The 19,376-nt window shown below is 37.3% G+C and overlaps 3 protein-coding genes across 3 annotated transcripts; 1 reads left to right on the forward strand and 2 right to left on the reverse strand.

Annotated features, from left to right (window-relative positions):
• Positions 1-8: 8 nt before the first annotated feature.
• On the reverse strand, positions 9-5,018 carry ttc9c (tetratricopeptide repeat domain 9C). The gene is made up of 4 exons (XM_081382885.1): positions 3,631-5,018; positions 2,775-3,105; positions 1,738-1,920; positions 9-530 (listed from the first exon to the last, which is right to left on the reverse strand). Exons 1-4 carry the CDS (start codon positions 3,640-3,642, stop codon positions 382-384), a joined length of 675 nt encoding a protein of 224 aa, XP_081239011.1. The 5' UTR covers positions 3,643-5,018; the 3' UTR covers positions 9-381.
• Positions 3,813-8,406, forward strand: LOC308700951 (transmembrane protein 179). Its single transcript, XM_081382884.1, has 4 exons — positions 3,813-5,291; positions 5,841-5,978; positions 7,090-7,168; positions 7,288-8,406. The coding sequence occupies exons 1-4, from the start codon at positions 4,969-4,971 to the stop codon at positions 7,486-7,488; spliced, it is 741 nt and encodes a 246-aa protein (XP_081239010.1). The 5' UTR covers positions 3,813-4,968; the 3' UTR covers positions 7,489-8,406.
• Positions 8,407-8,539: 133 nt separating this feature from the next.
• On the reverse strand, positions 8,540-18,715 carry sfxn5b (sideroflexin 5b). Its single transcript, XM_081382883.1, has 14 exons — positions 18,550-18,715; positions 15,702-15,770; positions 15,429-15,506; positions 15,318-15,344; positions 15,186-15,240; positions 13,408-13,433; positions 13,067-13,120; positions 12,787-12,843; positions 12,469-12,534; positions 12,078-12,168; positions 9,940-10,055; positions 9,616-9,701; positions 9,330-9,447; positions 8,540-9,167 (listed from the first exon to the last, which is right to left on the reverse strand). The coding sequence occupies exons 1-14, from the start codon at positions 18,604-18,606 to the stop codon at positions 9,090-9,092; spliced, it is 978 nt and encodes a 325-aa protein (XP_081239009.1). The 5' UTR covers positions 18,607-18,715; the 3' UTR covers positions 8,540-9,089.
• Between the last annotated feature and the right edge of the window lie 661 nt (positions 18,716-19,376).

Raw genomic sequence — 19,376 nt, forward strand, 5'->3', positions numbered from 1 at the left:
AATAAATTAGGCTTTGGGTTCTTTCAAAAATATTTATTAGGATGAACAAACAAAAAACAAGACAACTTTCATCTGAAAAATGAAAAGACCAGAAATAACACACCACAGCTGGAAGAAACATTGCATCACAAAAGCAGCTTGACAGCACATTAGCCATACAATACCAGACTACAATGCATTTGAAGTGCATTAAAATTCTTTCAAGCTGCCACATTGCACCAGATTTCAGTCACACACTTAATCCTGCCAATGGGACCTTCAACACCAGTAAATGCCATATGGAGCAAATTATCCATGCCCTGAGGCAAAACATCCCATTTCCTTCAACTCGAAGTTTATTTAACTTGACGTATGTTCCTGCTGAGTCATGTATTAGTCCATTTAGACCAGTTTCTGTGTCTTCTCCTCTGCTAACTGCTCCTCGCCTTGTTTCTGTTTGCTGAACATGCCTTTGTACAGTGCCTTCTCTTTCTGGTAGTCTTGGCTGAGTCTCTCCTCCACTCGCTGCAGCTGTTTCTTTACATCGGCATCTGAGAAATAGAGAACAGGATAAAATGAATGGCATCGTAATTTTAATCAAAGCATTGACATGAATTTGATGCGAAACCGAGCAGTTCAATCGAGAGCCGCAAAGCGTTTGATCTTACTAAATCTGAAAGAAAATGGATCAATCCACAAAATGTAACAACACTACATTACGTAACAGGCTCAAAATCTAACACATGCTAAATCCCTTGAGAAAACTGTATCAGAAATTCCCTGGAAGCATATTCATTAGACCAGTAGTTCCAAACCTTTTTTAGGGGACTTTTTTTTACTACACACTTATAGAACTCCTACAAAACAAAAAAGTATTTCAAATAGTATTCACACATAAATTTTTTTTTTAATCTAATAGGACAAGCAAACATTTGTAGAAAGTTAATAAACCTTGAGTTACACAGCAGTACTGTGGACAGTTTGGTTAATTAAATTACCAGGCAAATAATTTAAGGGCAACACTTTGTCTGGCTTTTCCCATCTTTTTTTGTGTTATATCAGATTCAGAAATGACTTTAATGATTTCATACGACTATCATTGCACATTTTCAGCCTGTATCATGCAGAACATTTTCACCGATTAACCGATTCTTGTGTGGCATTCAGCCGTGTATTTTTAGATGCCTGTTCACACAGGACACCTAGCATTTAAATATAGATAATGGAATGGAAGGGAATGCAGGGGTCCTGTGACATGTTTTTAAACTATTTTTAACTTGACTTACTCTTAACGTTGCTCGTGAGACTGAAAAAATAGTGAGACAAAAGCAAAGATCTGACATCCATATGTACACAGACAATTAAATTGCAACAAGTAGCCTATTCTGTGTGAACGACCCCGGATTTAAAAATCTTTAGTTTTTTTTTCTCTCAATTAGATCCCTGTGCGTTTATAACAAAACAACGATAATTTGATGAGAGAAATCATTTGCTGAATCAGAAATGGCCCCCTAAACCATCAATTACTACAACCTACGTTGTCCACTAATACAGTTAACTTGAAAGACAGCCGTTGAGTGTACATTGGCTGATGCAATGTGGAATTGAATGAGTACACTCGATAACATCCACAACGGTTTCGGACACAATTTACAAATGGATGCCCCTTCAAATAGTTTGCCTGAAAATCAACCCATGGTGCAGATTAGGAAAGAATGAAATAGACAAGAAAAGGTGTGGGATGTGGTTGGTTTTTACCGTTGGGTTTCCCTCTGCTGGCCTGGATGAGGTACTGTCGAGCAGCCGGAGCATCGCCCAGTTCTAATGAGGCCACTCCAGCTCTGTACAGCGCCTTAATGTCCCCTGCCCTCCAATGGAGCACTTTCAGACTGTACTCCAGCACACGGGTATAGTCCACCACCTCTCGCTGCAGCAAACATGCTGTGAGACACAGAAATAGGTCAAAAGGAGAATGCCGTTTTTAATTAAAGACGTCTCTTATGCTCACCAAGGCTGCATTTATTTGGTTACAATACAGTAACGGAAATATTATTACAAATATATTTTAAAAGGTATTTTATTCCTGTGATGGCAGATCTGCATTTTCAGCAGCCATTACTCCAAACATGTGGAAACAGTGATACATTTCCCCCCAGGATTCTTTGATGAATAGAAAGTTGAAAAGAACAGCATTTATTTGAAAAACATAATCTTTAGTAGCAATGTAAAGATCTTTACTGTCACTTTAAATTATGTGTCCTTGCTGAATAAAATAACTAATTTCTTTGCAAAATAACTTAAAAAATAAAGTGTAGAGTATAATAAAGCAAGATCTTGAATTGTGCTATGGGTTGTCATGAAATGAGTGATCCTACATCAAAGATTAAGGACCAAGTTTACAGGACTCTTATCTCCTATTTCTTGTATGACTAGCATGGGAAAATGCAAGGGTTAAAGGTTAACATGTGGTCAAGGTGATATGATAGGCACCAGCAAAGGCTGAAAGCAAATAATAGGATCCTGGTAAGAATATGGAAACTGTTCTGCTAAGATAGACAGAAATGGAACCATTTGGTTTGGCGCTTTTAAACCAATAAGAATTGAATAACCCAATAAGTCCGACCAATAATAATACTATGATAATTCCTGTCCAATAAGAAATTCTGTGAACATGCTTAAAAAGTCGCTTCGGATAAAATTGTCTGCAAAATTATAACGTTTTAGTGTTGTGATATTCGGTACCACAGCATTACCATCTCACATTGCCAGAGTACTTCTTTGTAAGGATTACAAACCTGCTAAATTATTATAGCAGTCTACTTGCGTGCTCCTCAGCAGGTCCTCCTGCTCCTGGCTCAGTTTAGGCACCTGAGCCCCAAACCCTTGCAGGACAGAGTTCACCTCAGAGTCCAGGCCACGGAGAACGAGCAAGGCACGATGATAACGTCCGATGGCAGCTCGCACATTTTTCTCCCGGTAGAAACCATTCCCCTCTGTCTTTAACCGAATGGCGTCCTGGAGCTGTGAGTCCAAACGGGAGCCAGATGATCCTCCAGTGGCTCCCAAACATGACGAAGCACCGGCCGCTGCCTCTGACCCATCATCGCCTGCAGTCGGATCTGAAGCCTGCCACACATAACAGTTGTAAGTGTTGACAACATACAACTACAGCATTATTGAGACTCAAGTATAGCCACAGTCTCTGCATTAGGAGATCAATCTGTCAAAACAGTGTATGCAGGTTTTAGAAGGGTCTCCCATCCTGGCCAAACCAAACTGGTGTAGCTGGTCTCCCAGCATGACCAGGTGAAAACCCTCCCAGTACCCAGTCTAAAACCACAAGCAGACCAGCCTAACCAGGCAGGGAGACCAGCAAACCACATTAGGCTGGTCTAAGCTGTTTTTCCAATCAGAGTTTTAACACTGATCACACATCTAAACTCTTGCTAATAAATAAATCCAAGCAAACGGGCACACGAAATATGAGGGCGTGCAACCGAGCTTACATAATTAAAAAAGTCATAACTTTTTGAAATCGAACCAGATCTTTTCATTGAACTTGAACTGCGCACAATCACAGCATGCAGCAGTATATTGCCCCACTTTAATCACATATAAAAGGAAACAACACATGCCAAGTACACTTTTTACCGTTTCATCCATGGCGTTTAAAGCTTTAAATTGGCTGCAGTCGGCTTAGAAGCCAGTTTAATGAAGAAAATCTAGTTGGGACGCTAGAGAAACAATTCTGACACTCTTCTTCGTGGATATGGTTGCTGCAGTACAATTCGCAATACTGCCTCCTACCGGTAGAATATAAATAGCGCAACATCACATGAGCGATGAGAAACTACATTTCAGGGGGAAATTAAAGAGCATCTACGCAAAACTTCACATGTAACAAACAACGGAGCAAAATGACAAGATTATGAAAATTTGATTAAACCTCAATAAGTAGGCTAACTTACAATTCATTTCTGTTTCAGGAATCTGTCGCATATTTGTTAAAGAGATTTAAGAAGTGAGTCTGTTTCAACTAAAAAATGTGAAAGAGCTGTTTATGGATATAAAAAAAATCCAACAAAATAAAGAAATTGAAGATATATTCCATAGACTTCAGTATGTATATATAAAATTGCCAACTAATTTAGGATAAGTTATATGTCAGAAAGTAAAACAAATATTTGATCCCGAGTCCCGACTGTTTGTAGAACGATTTTAAGTGTTTGCTCATTATGATGGGACGGACACAAATGACTTACATTCTTAAAATTCAATGACTCAATTTCATGCGTTTCTACCTGGACAAATCGTTTCGTTTTAAATTCTTTTTATTTCTTTTAAAAGCTGGTGGGTTTTAAACTTGCAATTTTTGGAATATAAAGTGGATCTGATAAATGCCAGGCCGCTTTTGACATTTCCATTGGTAAGACCAGCTAGAGTAATGTTTGATTTAGAGACAAATGACCCATTTGACGGATGACCCATTTTTGGGTTGTTGTATGTTTGGGCTGTAAGCGGCCTTACATAAGGCAGAGCTGATCCACTGACCGAGTTAAGCTTTAGGGGTGTGGCTGTGGCGCTGCCGTTGTCATGGAAAACCCCCAAGCCCAACAACACCCACTTTTGCTGACATTTGTAAATATACAGTTGAATTAAATAAATCACACACATATTTGATATAAAACAAAGTCAGTTAAAATTGCAGCTCTATATTCACGCGTACGTGCGGATCGTGTGGTGAGAGTGCGTCATCAGCGTCACGCGCAGCCCGCCGTCACACTAGTCAAAAGTCAGAGCAGAGCTCGAGCTGAACCGTTGTGTAACCGTCCCGTCGTCGAAGGGGAGGAGTCCAGACACAAATACACTCTCTATGTTGTGCTGGAAAATTCCACTGTACAGTTTACGTTTACTGTCGAAAACAAACATCGAGATTCCTACAGGTAAGCTACACTCCTCAACCCATAGGCTAAACTAATTTTCGAGTACATGGAGCTGGATCGGCGACTCTTGCTGGCTCACTGCGCCGCCCACACCCTGTCCGTTATCGCTGGACTCTTGGTGGTCGTGCCGCTCGCCCTCAACGGATCCGCTTTCAAGGGGAGGTGCGCGCTGTTTAGTCAAGGCTTCTGGAGGACGGAGAACCTCACGGTGGGCGAAGGAGAGTCCAAAGCGGTCACTCATCTGGTGGTGCAACAATGGGGTCCACTGGCCGCCTGCCAGTTCGCCACATTTGTCGGTGTGTTCACGGTGCTGTACGGTGCAGTTCAGGGCTGGAGGAGCCTCTTCTACCTCACGCGACGGCATGACGAGTGAGTGATAATGGGACTTACAGAAAATAAAAACAAAACATTAAATGCTAAAATTATACATCTACATAACAGTAGAAACTTGAATTGGCATATTTGATCAAATAACAACAATACATGAAACTATATATTGTTATATCCAAGCAAAATAAAATTGTATTCAATATATATTTAAATGATTAACTAAATAATATTAAATTAGCTATACACATAATATACTTGTGTATAAATAACATTAAATTGTTTTAGATATAATGTAAACATATAATGTTTTTTAAATGAACACAGCATATTATACTTATAAGTTACATATATATGTGTATACATACATAATTATTAATCATTTGAATTAATTATTTATATACATCAGCTTAATATGCTAAATATATTTTTTTAATATCATGAAGTTGAATATATAATATAAATAAGTTTAAAATATATTATAATGAGTGTAAAACAAATGTAATTATAATTATTATAATTATGCCTTATATGTATCAGAAACTAAACTGTGTTATCCATTGGTTTTTATTTTCACTTTTTGTCTTGCAGCACGCTGTTCTCTGCCTTCCTCACACTGCTGCTGAGTCTGTGTGTGCTGTTCCTCTCCGGTGGGGCCAGTGTCACCCTCACCCTGGGTATAGTGTCCTGGTGTGACACCGTTACGGATCATAACACCAGACCATACAGGTGCACCATGCTTTAAATCTGCAAGCTAATGTCAAATTTGCACATGCACATGTAATATTCAACAATATTATTGATCCGCCTGCATTGACCCCATTATATGAGAACTGAACTGAGCTGGACGATGACATCACGATTTTCTCCAGAGCGGCTATATATATATATATATATATATATATAAACTATGACGCTATTTTCATCTAGAAACAAACTTCGTTGCATTATTTTCCTGTTATCACTGTAAAGCTGCTTTGTATGGAAGCTTGTTTCCGCCACAAATTAAATGATATTGAATGAATTGAATGAATTGAATGAAAATGAAATGAATTGCGTGAAATAACGTCGCAATTGCGTGTTATAAAGTCAGAATTGCGTGAAATAAAGTCGCAATTGCGTGTTATAAAGTCAGAATTGCGAGATATAGTCAGAATTGCGTGAAATAAAGTCACAATTGCGTGTTATAAAGTCAGAATTCTGACTTTTTTTCTCGCAATTGCGACTTTATATCACGCAATTCTGACTTTTTTTTTTTTTACCTCGGAATAGTTTATCTCACAATTCTGACTTTATAACACGCAATTGCGACTTTATTTCACGCAATTGTGACTTTATTTCACGCAATTCTGACTTTATATCTCGCAATTCTGACTTTATATCTCACAATTCTGACTTTATAACACGCAATTGCGACTTTATTTCACGCAATTCTGACTTTATATCTCGAAATTCTGACTTTATAACACGCAATTGCGACTTTATATCTCACAATTCTGACTTTATAACACGCAATTCTGACTTTATATCTCGCAATTCTGACTTTATAACACACAATTGCGACTTTATTTCACGCAATTCTGACTTTATATCTCCCAATTCTGAGAAATAAAGTCAGGATTGCGAGATGTAAACTCGCAATTGTGTGTTATAAAGTCGCAATTATCTCTAAATCTCTTTTATCTTTTATTCTGTGGCGGAAACAAGCTTCCATTGCTTTGAAACAATCTGTATTGTAAAAAGTGTATATATATATAAATAAAGGTGACTTGACTTGGATGAAATGACACATAATGTTGTTACATAGTGAAATATTCACTGTTTCTCTCTTTCTCTGCAGTTGTGCTGAGTCACAGTCTGTTCCTCTATATCTGGACGTTGAGACATCTTCTTTCTACTCTGAGCTCAATTGTGCGCAGGTAAGAAAGCAATCGAGTGAAAGTGACTCGTATTTCGGTCTGAGATCTGTGCCGCAGTTCAACACAACATGCATATTTTACATGTTAAAGCATTATCCTAAGTGTGTCTCTCTTTGCAGATCGCTCTGTGGTGTGTAACAACTCTATGGTTGGCTCACTCTATTTTGTCCTTCATGAGGCTTTACCATTCCCACAGTCAGCAGATCAGCAGACCGTGTTTATCCAGGGAGAAGGAACTCCTCCTGGGCCAAACCCAAGCAGGGTCTTGTCCCACTCATCCACACTCGCACCCTTCACACACTCCCAGTGTTTTTATTTAGCCATACAGTATTCATAGAAGTTGCACTTTGAGGTTGATCAAAGCTCATTGGAAAGATTGGAAAGAAGGAACAAAAAGATTGATCCAAGATTAGCGTAAAAGGGAATTAACTTCTAAACCCACAGTTTTCTTGCATGTTACATGTTAAAATAACCTCAGTCATCTGAATTATCCTGGGAATCATTTGTTACTTTTTATGCACTTGTTGAAAAGTTTTGGTCATGTAGCTTGTAGTGCTTACATCCCAGTCTTTGCCTAAACGGATGTCAAAGGATCCTCAAATAGATATATGATATATATTGCATTATTAATGCATCATTCTTGCATATGCAAGATGTTGTCTAACGTTGTATATTTAACCATATAATGTGAATTTTAAGTGAATGGGAAGGAAGGACTAGCCTGTTGCTTGTGCTCAAGTCAGACTCATGCTCGTTTTGTACTGTGAATGTATACGCTTACAACGTGACTTTTTGCATACCGTATGGTACTGCCACTCAAGCCAGACGTTCTTTTTCTAATCCGATGAAGGTTTTTTATATGAAGCTGTTTGTGTTGATGCAACCTCCTAGTTCAAAATCCACTTTTGCTGGCGGGAATTCAGAGACGGATAAGCTGGAAAAACATGAGATGGAATGTCAAGAATGTTGCTCATCCTTTTTGAATTCTGAACCTTTGACTTGGAGGATTGTTGTGAAACGCAAACGGCTGAATAAGAAACAGGAGGGATATGAGTGAGAAATGTTGATTTATGGCTTGGAAATGCAATTATTTTGGATGTGTGTGTTTTATACTGCTGTTTGTATCCAGTATGTCCTATTTATAAGCTCTTTTCACTTGAGTAAAGGTAATACAACATGGTGTTTTGATATTAAGCCAATTTTGTTTAACAAAAGTAAAATAAAATATATTGGAAATCATTTGGAAAGAATTATAGTAAAATCAAACAAAAAGAAAATGATATTTATCAAAACTACATTATTAAACAAAATAATTCAAAGTTAATACCCAACTATAAAAAATATGTATAAATAGACCACATAGCCTCAGAAATAGTACAATTTTCAAACATATAATTGTGTGGTAATATTGCAATACAAATAGTTTTAAAATGTTAATACTTGCGGACAAAAAACCATGTCCATGTACACATAAAAACAACAAAAATAGACATTTTTTCAGGGTTTTGAAAAATATTAGGCTAAGTGTGACATGCAAATAAACAGTTAATTACAATTATATTTTCATTAAAGTGCATTCACTGACCATATAATAACAACAGAATAATTTAAAGCTGCACTTAACTACTCTCATTATTCATAATTAGTTTTATCAACATTAATATATAACTTTTTTTCTTATTATATGACAAAACCATTTAATAAAAGGCCTGGTTTCCTCCCTGTCGTAGTTGTCAGTAAAATGGTAAATACTGTAATTATTACTTCATTAATAGTTCTATAAAAATGGATAAATGGCTCAGCAGTTCAGGAAAGGGTTACTATTGCTCAGAATGCATTTTCCTCCTCAACACTGTTTGCACGTGTTATGCTACACATCCTTGGCAATCTCAGACAGCCGATTAAACTTCTCTCTCTTTCATCACAGTCCCTTGTTGTAAGTCAGCACCTTGCAATCTGTTGCCATGGCAATTTCCGGTTCAAGGTGAGATGCCTCGATCTGAGAGGAGCAAAGAATGATTAGCAAGCAATTCCCAGCTAAAATATTTATTATTCAGAGCACACACACACATATCCGAAAAGATTAATGGCAAGAGGTCGACAGACAAAATGAAACCTGCTGCAGCAATTGTGTTGAAGTGATGCAGTGTTGCTGCGGTACCTCTGACATCTGTGGGAAGAGGCTGATGGCCAGTGGCAAGGACAGGCCAAAGACGGCCAGACACACTAAACTGTGCACAGGCAGCATCATCCTGCGATGGGCCTGCATCAGAGGAAGCCTGGTGGAGGACGGTGAGAACACACTCTCATGACGCTCTATTAAACAATTATTTCATTGGAACTTAAATAATTAATTACTATTACAATACTATATATATTATAATTCATAACAATTCATTCCTGTTCAGAGTTGAATTTAAATGCAAGTGAAGCAAGCCATTTCATACTTTTCCAAGAAGGCCATTATGATTGGTGGAAGGACAAAGATTGGCAGCGGTAGAGCTACACGCGTCAGAGCCGTCTCTATCAGTGCCTGATAAAAAAAAAAAAAAAAAAAAAAAAAATCTTTTGTATATTCATGTAATAGTGCAAAATGGTTTGTTAGAATAAAAATCATGTCTATAATATAATAATAGCTATATAATAATAACAACAGCTTTATTTGCATAGATTTGAAAATAAAACAATGCTAAAAAACAACAACATTCAAGGCAAAAGAGCCATCAACAAATCAAAGTGGGGTGTCCCAACCGTATAACTAACACACGCACGTGTTTGGCAGCTATCCGTGAGGATCCCACTACATTCCCGTTGCTGTCCAACACATCTATTCCCTCAGACAGCTCATTGTGTCTCATTAGAGCCACGTTACAGATGTTCGCACTGGCTGAGAAGTAAAACATACACAGATCTTAATGATGACCATCCATGCTAAACAAAACCATGACATCCAGATTCTGTGAAAGGAGATTTGTTCATTGTGCACTGGTGAAAAAAATCTCCATTTCTAGTTGATTTGGCAATGTACTTGATTAAATTCAAAAGTTTGGGGTCAGTAACATTTCTTTTTCCTTTTATTTTTTTGTGTGGAAATAATTTAGGCTAATACTTTTATTCAGCAAGGAAGTGTTAAAGGGGTCATGAACTGGATTGTTTTATTATTTTATAATGTTGCCTGGGGTGCCCTTATAATGTTAGTATGATTTTTATATCAAAAATTGTCATAATTTATAAATAAAAGCCATTTTTCCAAGCCTGATTTCAGCCTCAGGTTTGAACGCTCCGTTTTAAGGGGCGTGTCTGCTGTGAGACTGCAGTGCAAACGCCGACTGCTGTGATTGGCTGACATGCTTGCATATGAAATAGCTAGTATTACATGAACTCTCTCGAAAACTTTTACTACGTTTTTACTATTACAGCTATCGAGATTAACAAATCGTGAAAAGAATCGTTTAAAGCATTATATGTAAATCTATTCCATCACATGAAAGGTTGCAGCATGATGAGCACTGAGCGGATGACAGACAGTCTGTTGATCGCGTGAATAAAGATCTTATCATTGCAATGCAATTTTTGCACTCTCACAAATGCTTACACCAAATCACAATGCAAACACGATGTGAATACACAGTAAGAGCTTCGTTGTGTAGTGTAACAGTGTCATTATTTCATCACGAGTTTGGTAAGTGTCCAGATAAGCCCTCGCGGCTCGCGCTGTGCTGTTTGATTGACAGCTTGGGCGAATGGAAATGGATCGTTCTTTGATCGCTTTCTGTATATAATTTAATAACAGTTTAAAAAAGATTATTTTCATAATACTACGAGAAATTATGTGAAGTTGATCGTTTAGTCACTGATGCATTAATAGTATTGAACGATTTTAAGAGAAAGATATCTGAACTTGAATAATTACACATCAGAAATCACTGATCGCAGATCAGGCATTAGAATACACATGGTTTACTTACATGTTGCTGGCAGATCCGTCGGGAAATTGTGATTGACTGATTTAATAAAGTTTAACCATGCTGGAGTCCGAAGGAAGCTTATGCGGACTGTCTTCTTCCACAAACAGGCACGCACAATATTTAGTAAACAGCATGTTTATTGCTTGGAAGTAGCTCGATCCGGTTTAGCAATCATCATGTCATCCTATGTTATTTAGCATGTTTGGGTGAATCGGTGGGCGGGGCTAAACAGGCCGTGTTGAAGTAGGCGTTGATCTTCTTTTGTGGAGGCGGTGTTTTATCCTCTTTGACGTCATAGATCCCCACTTTGAAAAAGGAGTCGTTTGCTGAGCCTGATGTCTATAAAAGCTTTTATTGGACTAACAAGGTAGTTTTCAGTTCTGAAACTTACAGGATATTATTATAGTATGATGATCTCTTATATGTCAAAAGCTCAAGGAAAATTTGATTTCTCAGTTCATCACCCCTTTAAATTGATTAAAAGTAACAACATAGAGACATTTATAATGTTACAAAATTATATTTCAATTAAATGCTGTTTTTGAGCTTTCTATTGATTAAAGAATCATTAAACAATGTGTCACAGTTTACACTAAAATATTAAGCAGTGCAACTGTTTTCAGTACTGATAATAATAAGAAATGTTCCTTGAGTAGCAAATCAGCATATTAGAGTGATTTCTGAATGATCATGTGACACCGAAGCCTGGAGAAATTGTTACTGGAAAACAGTTATTTAACATTGTAATAAAATCTCAGAATATTACTGTTTTTACTGTATTTTTGATCAAATAAATTGGGCCTTGATGAGCATAAGAGACTCCTTTCAAAAGCATCATATAACTTGCATACCTCAAAGCATGTGTCATGCTTTCTTACTGACAGCAGGGGGAGCTTTATGCAGTGCAGAGTGATCAAAATACTGTATTAATAAGGACATACCTACAGCAGGGAAGGGGATAAACCTCTGTATCAACATTCTGGTGGCAGGGTTAAATTTGCTGGATTTCTGGATAAGTACATTCAGACCCACCTACAAGAAAGAATATTACAGTATCATTTAAATGTAATTTACATGTGAAACTGTACAACGGTTATCAAGATGTTATGTTATACTACAACATTACTACCACTGATGGGTATTAGATATTTTTATAATCATAAATACATTTTCTTATATAAAATATTATTTTCATATTAAATAGAATTTTAAAGGGCAAACATTTATACACAGCTCATTTAGAGGTTACTTCACAATGATAAACACGTACATTTACATTACAAATCACACATAAAATGAATCTCAGACAAAACTTGCACATCATTCACGTACTGCAATTGAAACGGCACTGGTGACGGCTCCCATGTATCCCTGAAAAAACTTTGAGGTTGGTGTTGGCTAAAGATGACATTGGGGGAAAAAAAATATCATTAACATTCAGGTTCAGCAAATGTTCCACAGAAAGCTGTGCACTGAAAAAAACACTCAGATGCAGAACAGCAACAGACGTCTGGCCCTCAGGACACAACAATGATCATTCAAATGGAATCAAGAAGAAGAAATGCTTCACTGAATGACCATCTGCAAAGGCATTGCAATAGTTAGACCTCAAAAACCTGACCTGAATTACAAGACCATTTCAAACCGTACCTTTGTGGCATTGCGGTTGGCGTAGTTCACGCAGGCATTGTGACTCTGGTTGAGCCACTGTAGGAGAGAAATTCCGGATTAGCTTGACATTTCAATTATTGGTTGATAAAAATGGTTTATTTTCTGTGAAATATATGAAGGAAATCTGATTAAGGACTACTTTAGACTAATTACGTATTTCTGTGAAACAGTGGCTGCTGGGATACTGATGATGATGCAGATCCAGCTTTTATGCTTCCTGGCATTGAGAGGCTCAAATGATGGGAACAAGCCACTTTACCTGCCAGAACACAGTAGAGGCCAAAGTCTGGTTTGGAAGGAGAAGACCAACAACCTGCAAGAGAATCAGTTAAGGATCATTTAACAATTCATATGATCAATTTAACTAGTAACCGACACAATGGTATACAGCCATACGCTGGTTAATAATTTACACCTATCTATAGAAACAAAGGTTTATTACAGACTTGAGAATCTCTCCAACACCTCTCATGCTTAGAGGATTTGGATGTCAACACTGGCACAAGAATAATGATTGGCTTCTTTCTCTCATGTTTGCTCTCTGTGTGTGGTCTATGATATGCACTTTGATCTTTTTTTACAAGCAAACTGAAGACTTACGATTGGTGTTCCAAATGGCACATAGCCTGTGAAATGCATCCAGATAAGAAAAAGAGCAACAACAAATCAGAACAGAGTAAAATAACCTCACTTAATTAAAAATGTATTCTTTTAATTTTAAACAGTTATTATGGTGCAGTTGTATTATTAGTTGTATTGCATGTTGCACCGAACTGTTGCACACATGCATAACTGCATCCAGAACAACATCTATAATGGTTATACATCTTAAAAGGTTAGTTCACCCAAAAATGAAAATTATGTCATTAATGACTCAACCACCCTTATGTCGTTCCAAGCCCGTAAGACCGTTCATCTTCGGAACACAGTTTAAGATATGTTAGATTTAGTCCGAGAGCTTTCTGTTCCTCCATTGAAAGTCAATGGACGGCATACTGTCCATGTCCAGAAAGACAATAAAGACATCATCAAAGTAGTCCATGTGACATCAGTGGCTCAATCTTAAGTTTATCAAGCGACGAGAATATTTTTTGTGCGCAAAAAGTAAACAAAAATAACGACTTTATTCCACTATTCATTTCCTTCTCTCTGGGCCTCGAGCTATTTCACATAGTGTTTTTGCGCAGCGCGTCTATGTTGTACATCACACATTGGCTCACTATTGGCCGACGCTGGTCATGTGTGATGCGTGTGACGTACAACACAGACACGCTACGCAAAAACACTACGTGAACTCACTCGAGGCCCAGAGAGAAGGAAAATGAATAGTGGAATAAAGTCGTTATTTTTGTTTACTTTTTGCGCACAAAAAGTATTCTCGTCGCTTGATAAACTTAAGATTGAGCCACTGATGTCACATGGACTACTTTGATGATGTCTGTATTGCCTTTCTGGACATGGACAGTATGCCGTCCATTGACTTTCAATGGAGGGACAGAAAGCTCTCGGACTAAATCTAAAATATCTTAAACTGTGTCCCGAAGATGAACGGAGGTCTTACGGGCTTGGAACGACATGAGGGTGAGTCATTAATGACATAATTTTCATTTTTGGGTGAACTAACCCTTTAACTGATGATTACAGTAAAACTAATAGACAACAATAGACAAGCAGGCTTTCTACAGAACTACAATGGAGGAGGTGAAAATAAATTGAAATTTAAAGCTACACTGTGTAATTTTTTAAGTTGATTCTTAGCAAAAAACACTTTGTTCTTTCAAATTTATATGTGCTCATTAATGTGTAATTACTTCCACCAACTAATCAAGTATTCTCGTAAGCATAGAATCTGCCATTTAGAATACATACGAGCGAGTCGCTCGAATGGCGGCAGCCATGTTGCGCCTCCATCTTGAAAATACATTCGCCAAAGAGGGACATACCTGGAAATTCAAGCTTCGCCTTTCGCGTTTTTATGTTCAGTGGCACTGTGACGAATGCGAGGGGGAGATTACTCGCGACTGCCGGCAGATTTGAAATAATACGGCCACCGTAGGAGTTAAAAAGCCCTCGGAATGGGAGGGGCTAGAAAGTAATATTCAGTTGGTTGTCATAAACAATTTCACCGCTAGATGGGAGAAAATCCTACACAGTGTAACTTATCTTAAATAAATAATCTTTCGTATCACATGACCTTCAATCTTTATCATCAATGTTGAAAACAGTTGTGCTGCTTAATTTATTTGAAATAGTGATATTTTTTTGGATGAATAGACCGTTCAAAAGAACAGCATTTATTTTAAATAGAATTTATTTTGTGAAATGCAAGGCACTGTAGGAAAGGATTTAAATTCTCTGGACTCCTCATATGCTCTTACCTGACATGCGGAAAGGCATGAAGATTTTTTCACCGGTGTCGGGGTGAATGATGGCCTGAAAGGAGACGAGTCAGTGACTGTAATGCTAACCATCATTTAAAAGTGAAAGTGAACAATGACCACAAGTCTCACCTGCTTCACCTTCTGAGCCTCCCAGAGCTGAACACAGAACACAAGCAGTTATAAAACACTGCACCACATACGGGCCAGGCCAACTACATACGTTATCCGTCGAAACGTCACCTGGTGATCTGTTATTCCTGAAGGAAGGTTCCCTTGCTTGAAATCATCCAGGAGTTTGATACATTCTTTTAAACGACTCTATAGAGATGAAAGGGAAATCCGAAAGGCATATGACCTTAGACTTATCCAGAATTATTAATTAGTTGATGAGAATCAGCATTCGTTCTTCATAGCTGTGACTTAATTACAGTATATTTTATGTAAGAACGAAAAGTTCAACGCAACTCATTGTTTTATTCACCTCAATTACAATAACAGACAAGATTTCCATACCTCCGTCACGAACAAAGTTGAAGGATCAATGATGTCAATGAAATGTCTCAACCTGCCAAGAAATGTGCTCTGAAGAAGAGAAACATTCCTTTAGTTTAACAAGCTTACAGCCAGAACCTATAAAGAAAAGATGCAAACAGGACAACCTGCTGACAGCACAAACACAAAAATGATTAAAACTGGCTGCCTTGTGCCTTAAATTGTCAAGAGACTGTATTCTAATTTTAGTTTAGAGTTAGACTGAAATATTTAAGGGATGTAATGACAACGCACTGACAGTTTGTGCAGAGTGTGCTCAAAGGAGCGACGACTGCCTACATCAACATTCCCACTGCCTCTGAACCCCGGAGAGCAATGCAAGCGCTTTTCTGAGAGCCAACTGTTTCAGAGGCCCGATGGTTGAGCATGCCAAGGGTTTATTTGGCAAAGAACACGGAGTAAAAAAAACAGGAAGCCTCAATCAACTGCTTCTAAATGATTTATCCAGAGAAAAAGGCTCCTGTGTGGCAAATCTCACTAGTCTTTGTAGCTGAAATCCATTTTATCTTACAATGTAAGGTGAAGAGAGCAAAAAAAAAAAAAAAACACATTTAAAAATCTGCTGATCTGAATGGGCTTGGCTATAACGTTATTTCTGGGTTACAGACACTTGCTTCAAAGCTGTTGCGGAGAGCTATGTGAACGCATGTGTGCTGGAGAAGACTTGTTAATTATGCATGTGTTTCTGCTCCCCAGAGAATATGCAACACAGTTAGCAGAGATGGAGCAGGAAGAAAACATACACCCATACCCTTCAGCTGCATTGATTTCACCTAAAAGCAGCAGCAATAAAAAGATAACTGTGCATTTATGCGCATGTGCTGGATTTTGCCCATAAAAAACAATTCGATTTTGATCCAATCTTAGCAGAGAGTGATGAGAGGCACAGATCTAATGAATAATCAGTGGAGCTTTCTCAGGCAAAAGAATGTACCATATGTATTTTCTGAAATCTTGAACTAGCTTGTCTGCAGGGCAGTGATCTTTTGTTTAGAAGTATTCCCTGAAGACCCAAAGCAGATTCATTTGGACTCATTATCATCTGGATGATAATCAGATGAAACTCATGATTGCACTAAAATAAACATTTTATTGAGGTGCATTCAGAGATAACATGTATAACCGGGAGACTAACAAAGGGAAGGCAAATTACACCCTGCCGTCCTGCCCTTTATTGAATACAAAGTGGTAGAAAGGTTTTCTTAGATTAATAGCAGTGCAGTCATAATATATTACTAACGACACACTATTTGTGCTGTAATGGACAGTGGGTCTAAATGCAAGAAAACAGTTGTATTATATTTCCTGCAAAACACATGTGATTTCAGTAATAATCAACTACTATTTTTGTCCTGTCTACAAAATGAAGTGAAATAATTTTTGCACCATTACTTGCACCTCTATTTTTGCAAGCAAAGGAGATAATGTGCTGGTAGATGTGGGTGATTGTATCTGCTAAATGTTTACAATATTATATATTTATAACATATTATTAGAACATTTATGGGGGGACACTTAATATTCAACAATATTATTATTATCTGACTTTACTGATGCTGTTCTATGAGAACTGAACTGAGCTGGATAATGACTTTTGTTTTGTTGAGGAACTGCTTTATAGAATATTTGAATATTTTATGATCTTTCCAACAGAACTGAATCAACACTGTATCGAATATATTGCAGTATTTTCCTGTTATCACTGTAAAGCTGCTTTGAAACTGTCTGTATAGAATAAGCGCTATATAAATAAAGGTGACGACTTGACATTTATAATATTTAGAAATCAATTCAAAATCAATAAGGAATTCAAACAATTAGTCTAATAATAGAGATATAGGCTATTAAAAAAATAACTTGATTTGATTAAAAACATGAATCTACTATAATTCTTCATTAGCATATTTTGTGTTATTTTTGTATGAGGTGTTCTTGAATCTTCCCTCAAAACCTGAGCATGATTAATCAGAAGTTGTTAAAAACCAATATGGACATCAGAAATAACTATTAAAACATTATCACACACTATTTTTTGATTGATTATCATTTATGGCAGTATTCACAGAGTACACATAAACTGGTCATATTCCTGACTCCATGGAATAGAATTTGGGTCTGAACGGGTTAATTAGGATGACCGCGGTGTTTCCATGGAGGCAACGGGACTTAAATAGATGGTCATTCATTTGACCGACACGAGCGCGTGAGATTTAGCAAATAACACAATTGATGAGACGATTATTTGCAATCGTTAAGCAAAACTCCATTTTCAAAAGGCAAACCTTGAAAATCGGAGTTCGTCCGGTGTATAACCACCATTTGTTTTAGAAAGAAATTAAAACAGGAGGATAGGCAAATTTTCCCCAGCTTTCTAGAAAAATTGTGAACTTTAATAATGTCCCGCGAAATCACTCCCACGTAATGCAAAAATAAAAGTGATCAGTGAATTTGTAGCTATTCAACAGCTTAAAAAAAAAAAAAAAAAAAAAAAAAAAACTTCCCTCAAGTCATTTTCTGATTTTTGCATATAAAAAGAAACGCTATTGGGCATGCATCTGATGTTTAAGGGTTTCCATTATAACGGTGCTAAAACCTCAGTTACGCTCATCACGAACAACTGCATCGGCCAACAATATTGCAATGAAGCCATGGACAAAAGGCAAAACGCAAAAAAAGCGTGAGAAACGGGTGACTTTCGCAGTCCAGTGCTGGAGCAATGCAAAGGTATCTGCACACATATGTTGTTTATCAACGCCCATCAAAGATGCCCAGACAAAGATGCACTTTAACATCGCGACAAACTCTTTACCTGCTCGTAACGCGGTTTTCCCAGCTGAAACACCGGACAAGACGCAGATTCCGCCATCTCAGCAGCGGTGGAGTGATGTTAAATAATAAAAAGGTCCATGAGACGGAATTTGTAAGAATAGTCAACTCGGGTACGAAACTAGTGAAGCAATAGCTCGCGGGGGTTCATGGGAAGTGTAGTTTCCGGTTGAACTCAAGACAAAGCAGATAGAGCGCATTCCAGACCCATTATAATGGCAAAAGTGTATATTTACTTCAGAATTTTTTTTTCACAGCATTTTAAACAATCTTTGAAGTTGGGCTAAATAATTTGTATAGCCACCATGGTTTCCAACAAAATAGACCTTATTTGGCTACTGTAAATAACAGTCAAATAATTAAATGAATGATTTTAAAATCTCATTTTGTTAAAACCATTTTTAATTGGTTAAAATTAACCTTAAATTACTCATAAAATTAATATCTCTTGAATGATTTTAACCATTCAAAAGATACAATAAGGAAACCTTTAATGATAAATGACGCCACCTGGCTGACAGCATTTAAGATAAGAGTGTGGTTGGTTGGGAACTTGGGACATTGCATGTAATTGAATAATTAATCATTCAGAGCAGATCTAATGAATTATCTCCAAATGTCATGCATATATTACAGAGCCACAACCACCATAGATTTTTTGAGGTGAAATGTATTCAGAACAATATTCAAATGATTCTTAAAATATTAAACAAAAATTCCACCCCCAGCCCTAGATATTAGGATTATGTAACATAAAGGTCACTGAAGAAGCAGAAGAGAAAAAATAAATAAATAAATTCACTGGTCAGT

This window comes from Scardinius erythrophthalmus (assembly GCF_964197995.2).
Source record: "Scardinius erythrophthalmus genome assembly, chromosome: 13".
Taxonomy (NCBI): Eukaryota; Metazoa; Chordata; class Actinopteri; order Cypriniformes; family Leuciscidae; genus Scardinius; species Scardinius erythrophthalmus.

What these genes read in the sequence shown, in the direction of transcription:
- sfxn5b (XM_081382883.1), bottom strand. Translation starts at nt 18,606, where the DNA reads ATGGCGGAATCTGCGTCTTGTCCGGTGTTTCAGCTGGGAAAACCGCGT. An exon ending in AGGCTCAGAAGGTGAAGCAG is followed by an intron (nt 15,241 to 15,317) that starts GTGAGACTTGTG and finishes GTCTCCTTTCAG; the next exon opens with GCCATCATTCACCCCGACAC. An exon ending in CACGGATAGCTGCCAAACAC is followed by an intron (nt 9,702 to 9,939) that starts GTGCGTGTGTTA and finishes TTTTTTTATCAG; the next exon opens with GCACTGATAGAGACGGCTCT.
- ttc9c (XM_081382885.1), bottom strand. An exon ending in CTGCTATAATAATTTAGCAG is followed by an intron (nt 1,921 to 2,774) that starts GTTTGTAATCCT and finishes TGTGTCTCACAG; the next exon opens with CATGTTTGCTGCAGCGAGAG. An exon ending in CAGCAGAGGGAAACCCAACG is followed by an intron (nt 531 to 1,737) that starts GTAAAAACCAAC and finishes TCTATTTCTCAG; the next exon opens with ATGCCGATGTAAAGAAACAG.
- LOC308700951 (XM_081382884.1), top strand. Translation starts at nt 4,969, where the DNA reads ATGGAGCTGGATCGGCGACTCTTGCTGGCTCACTGCGCCGCCCACACC. An exon ending in CATAACACCAGACCATACAG is followed by an intron (nt 5,979 to 7,089) that starts GTGCACCATGCT and finishes CTTTCTCTGCAG; the next exon opens with TTGTGCTGAGTCACAGTCTG. An exon ending in CTGAGCTCAATTGTGCGCAG is followed by an intron (nt 7,169 to 7,287) that starts GTAAGAAAGCAA and finishes CTCTCTTTGCAG; the next exon opens with ATCGCTCTGTGGTGTGTAAC.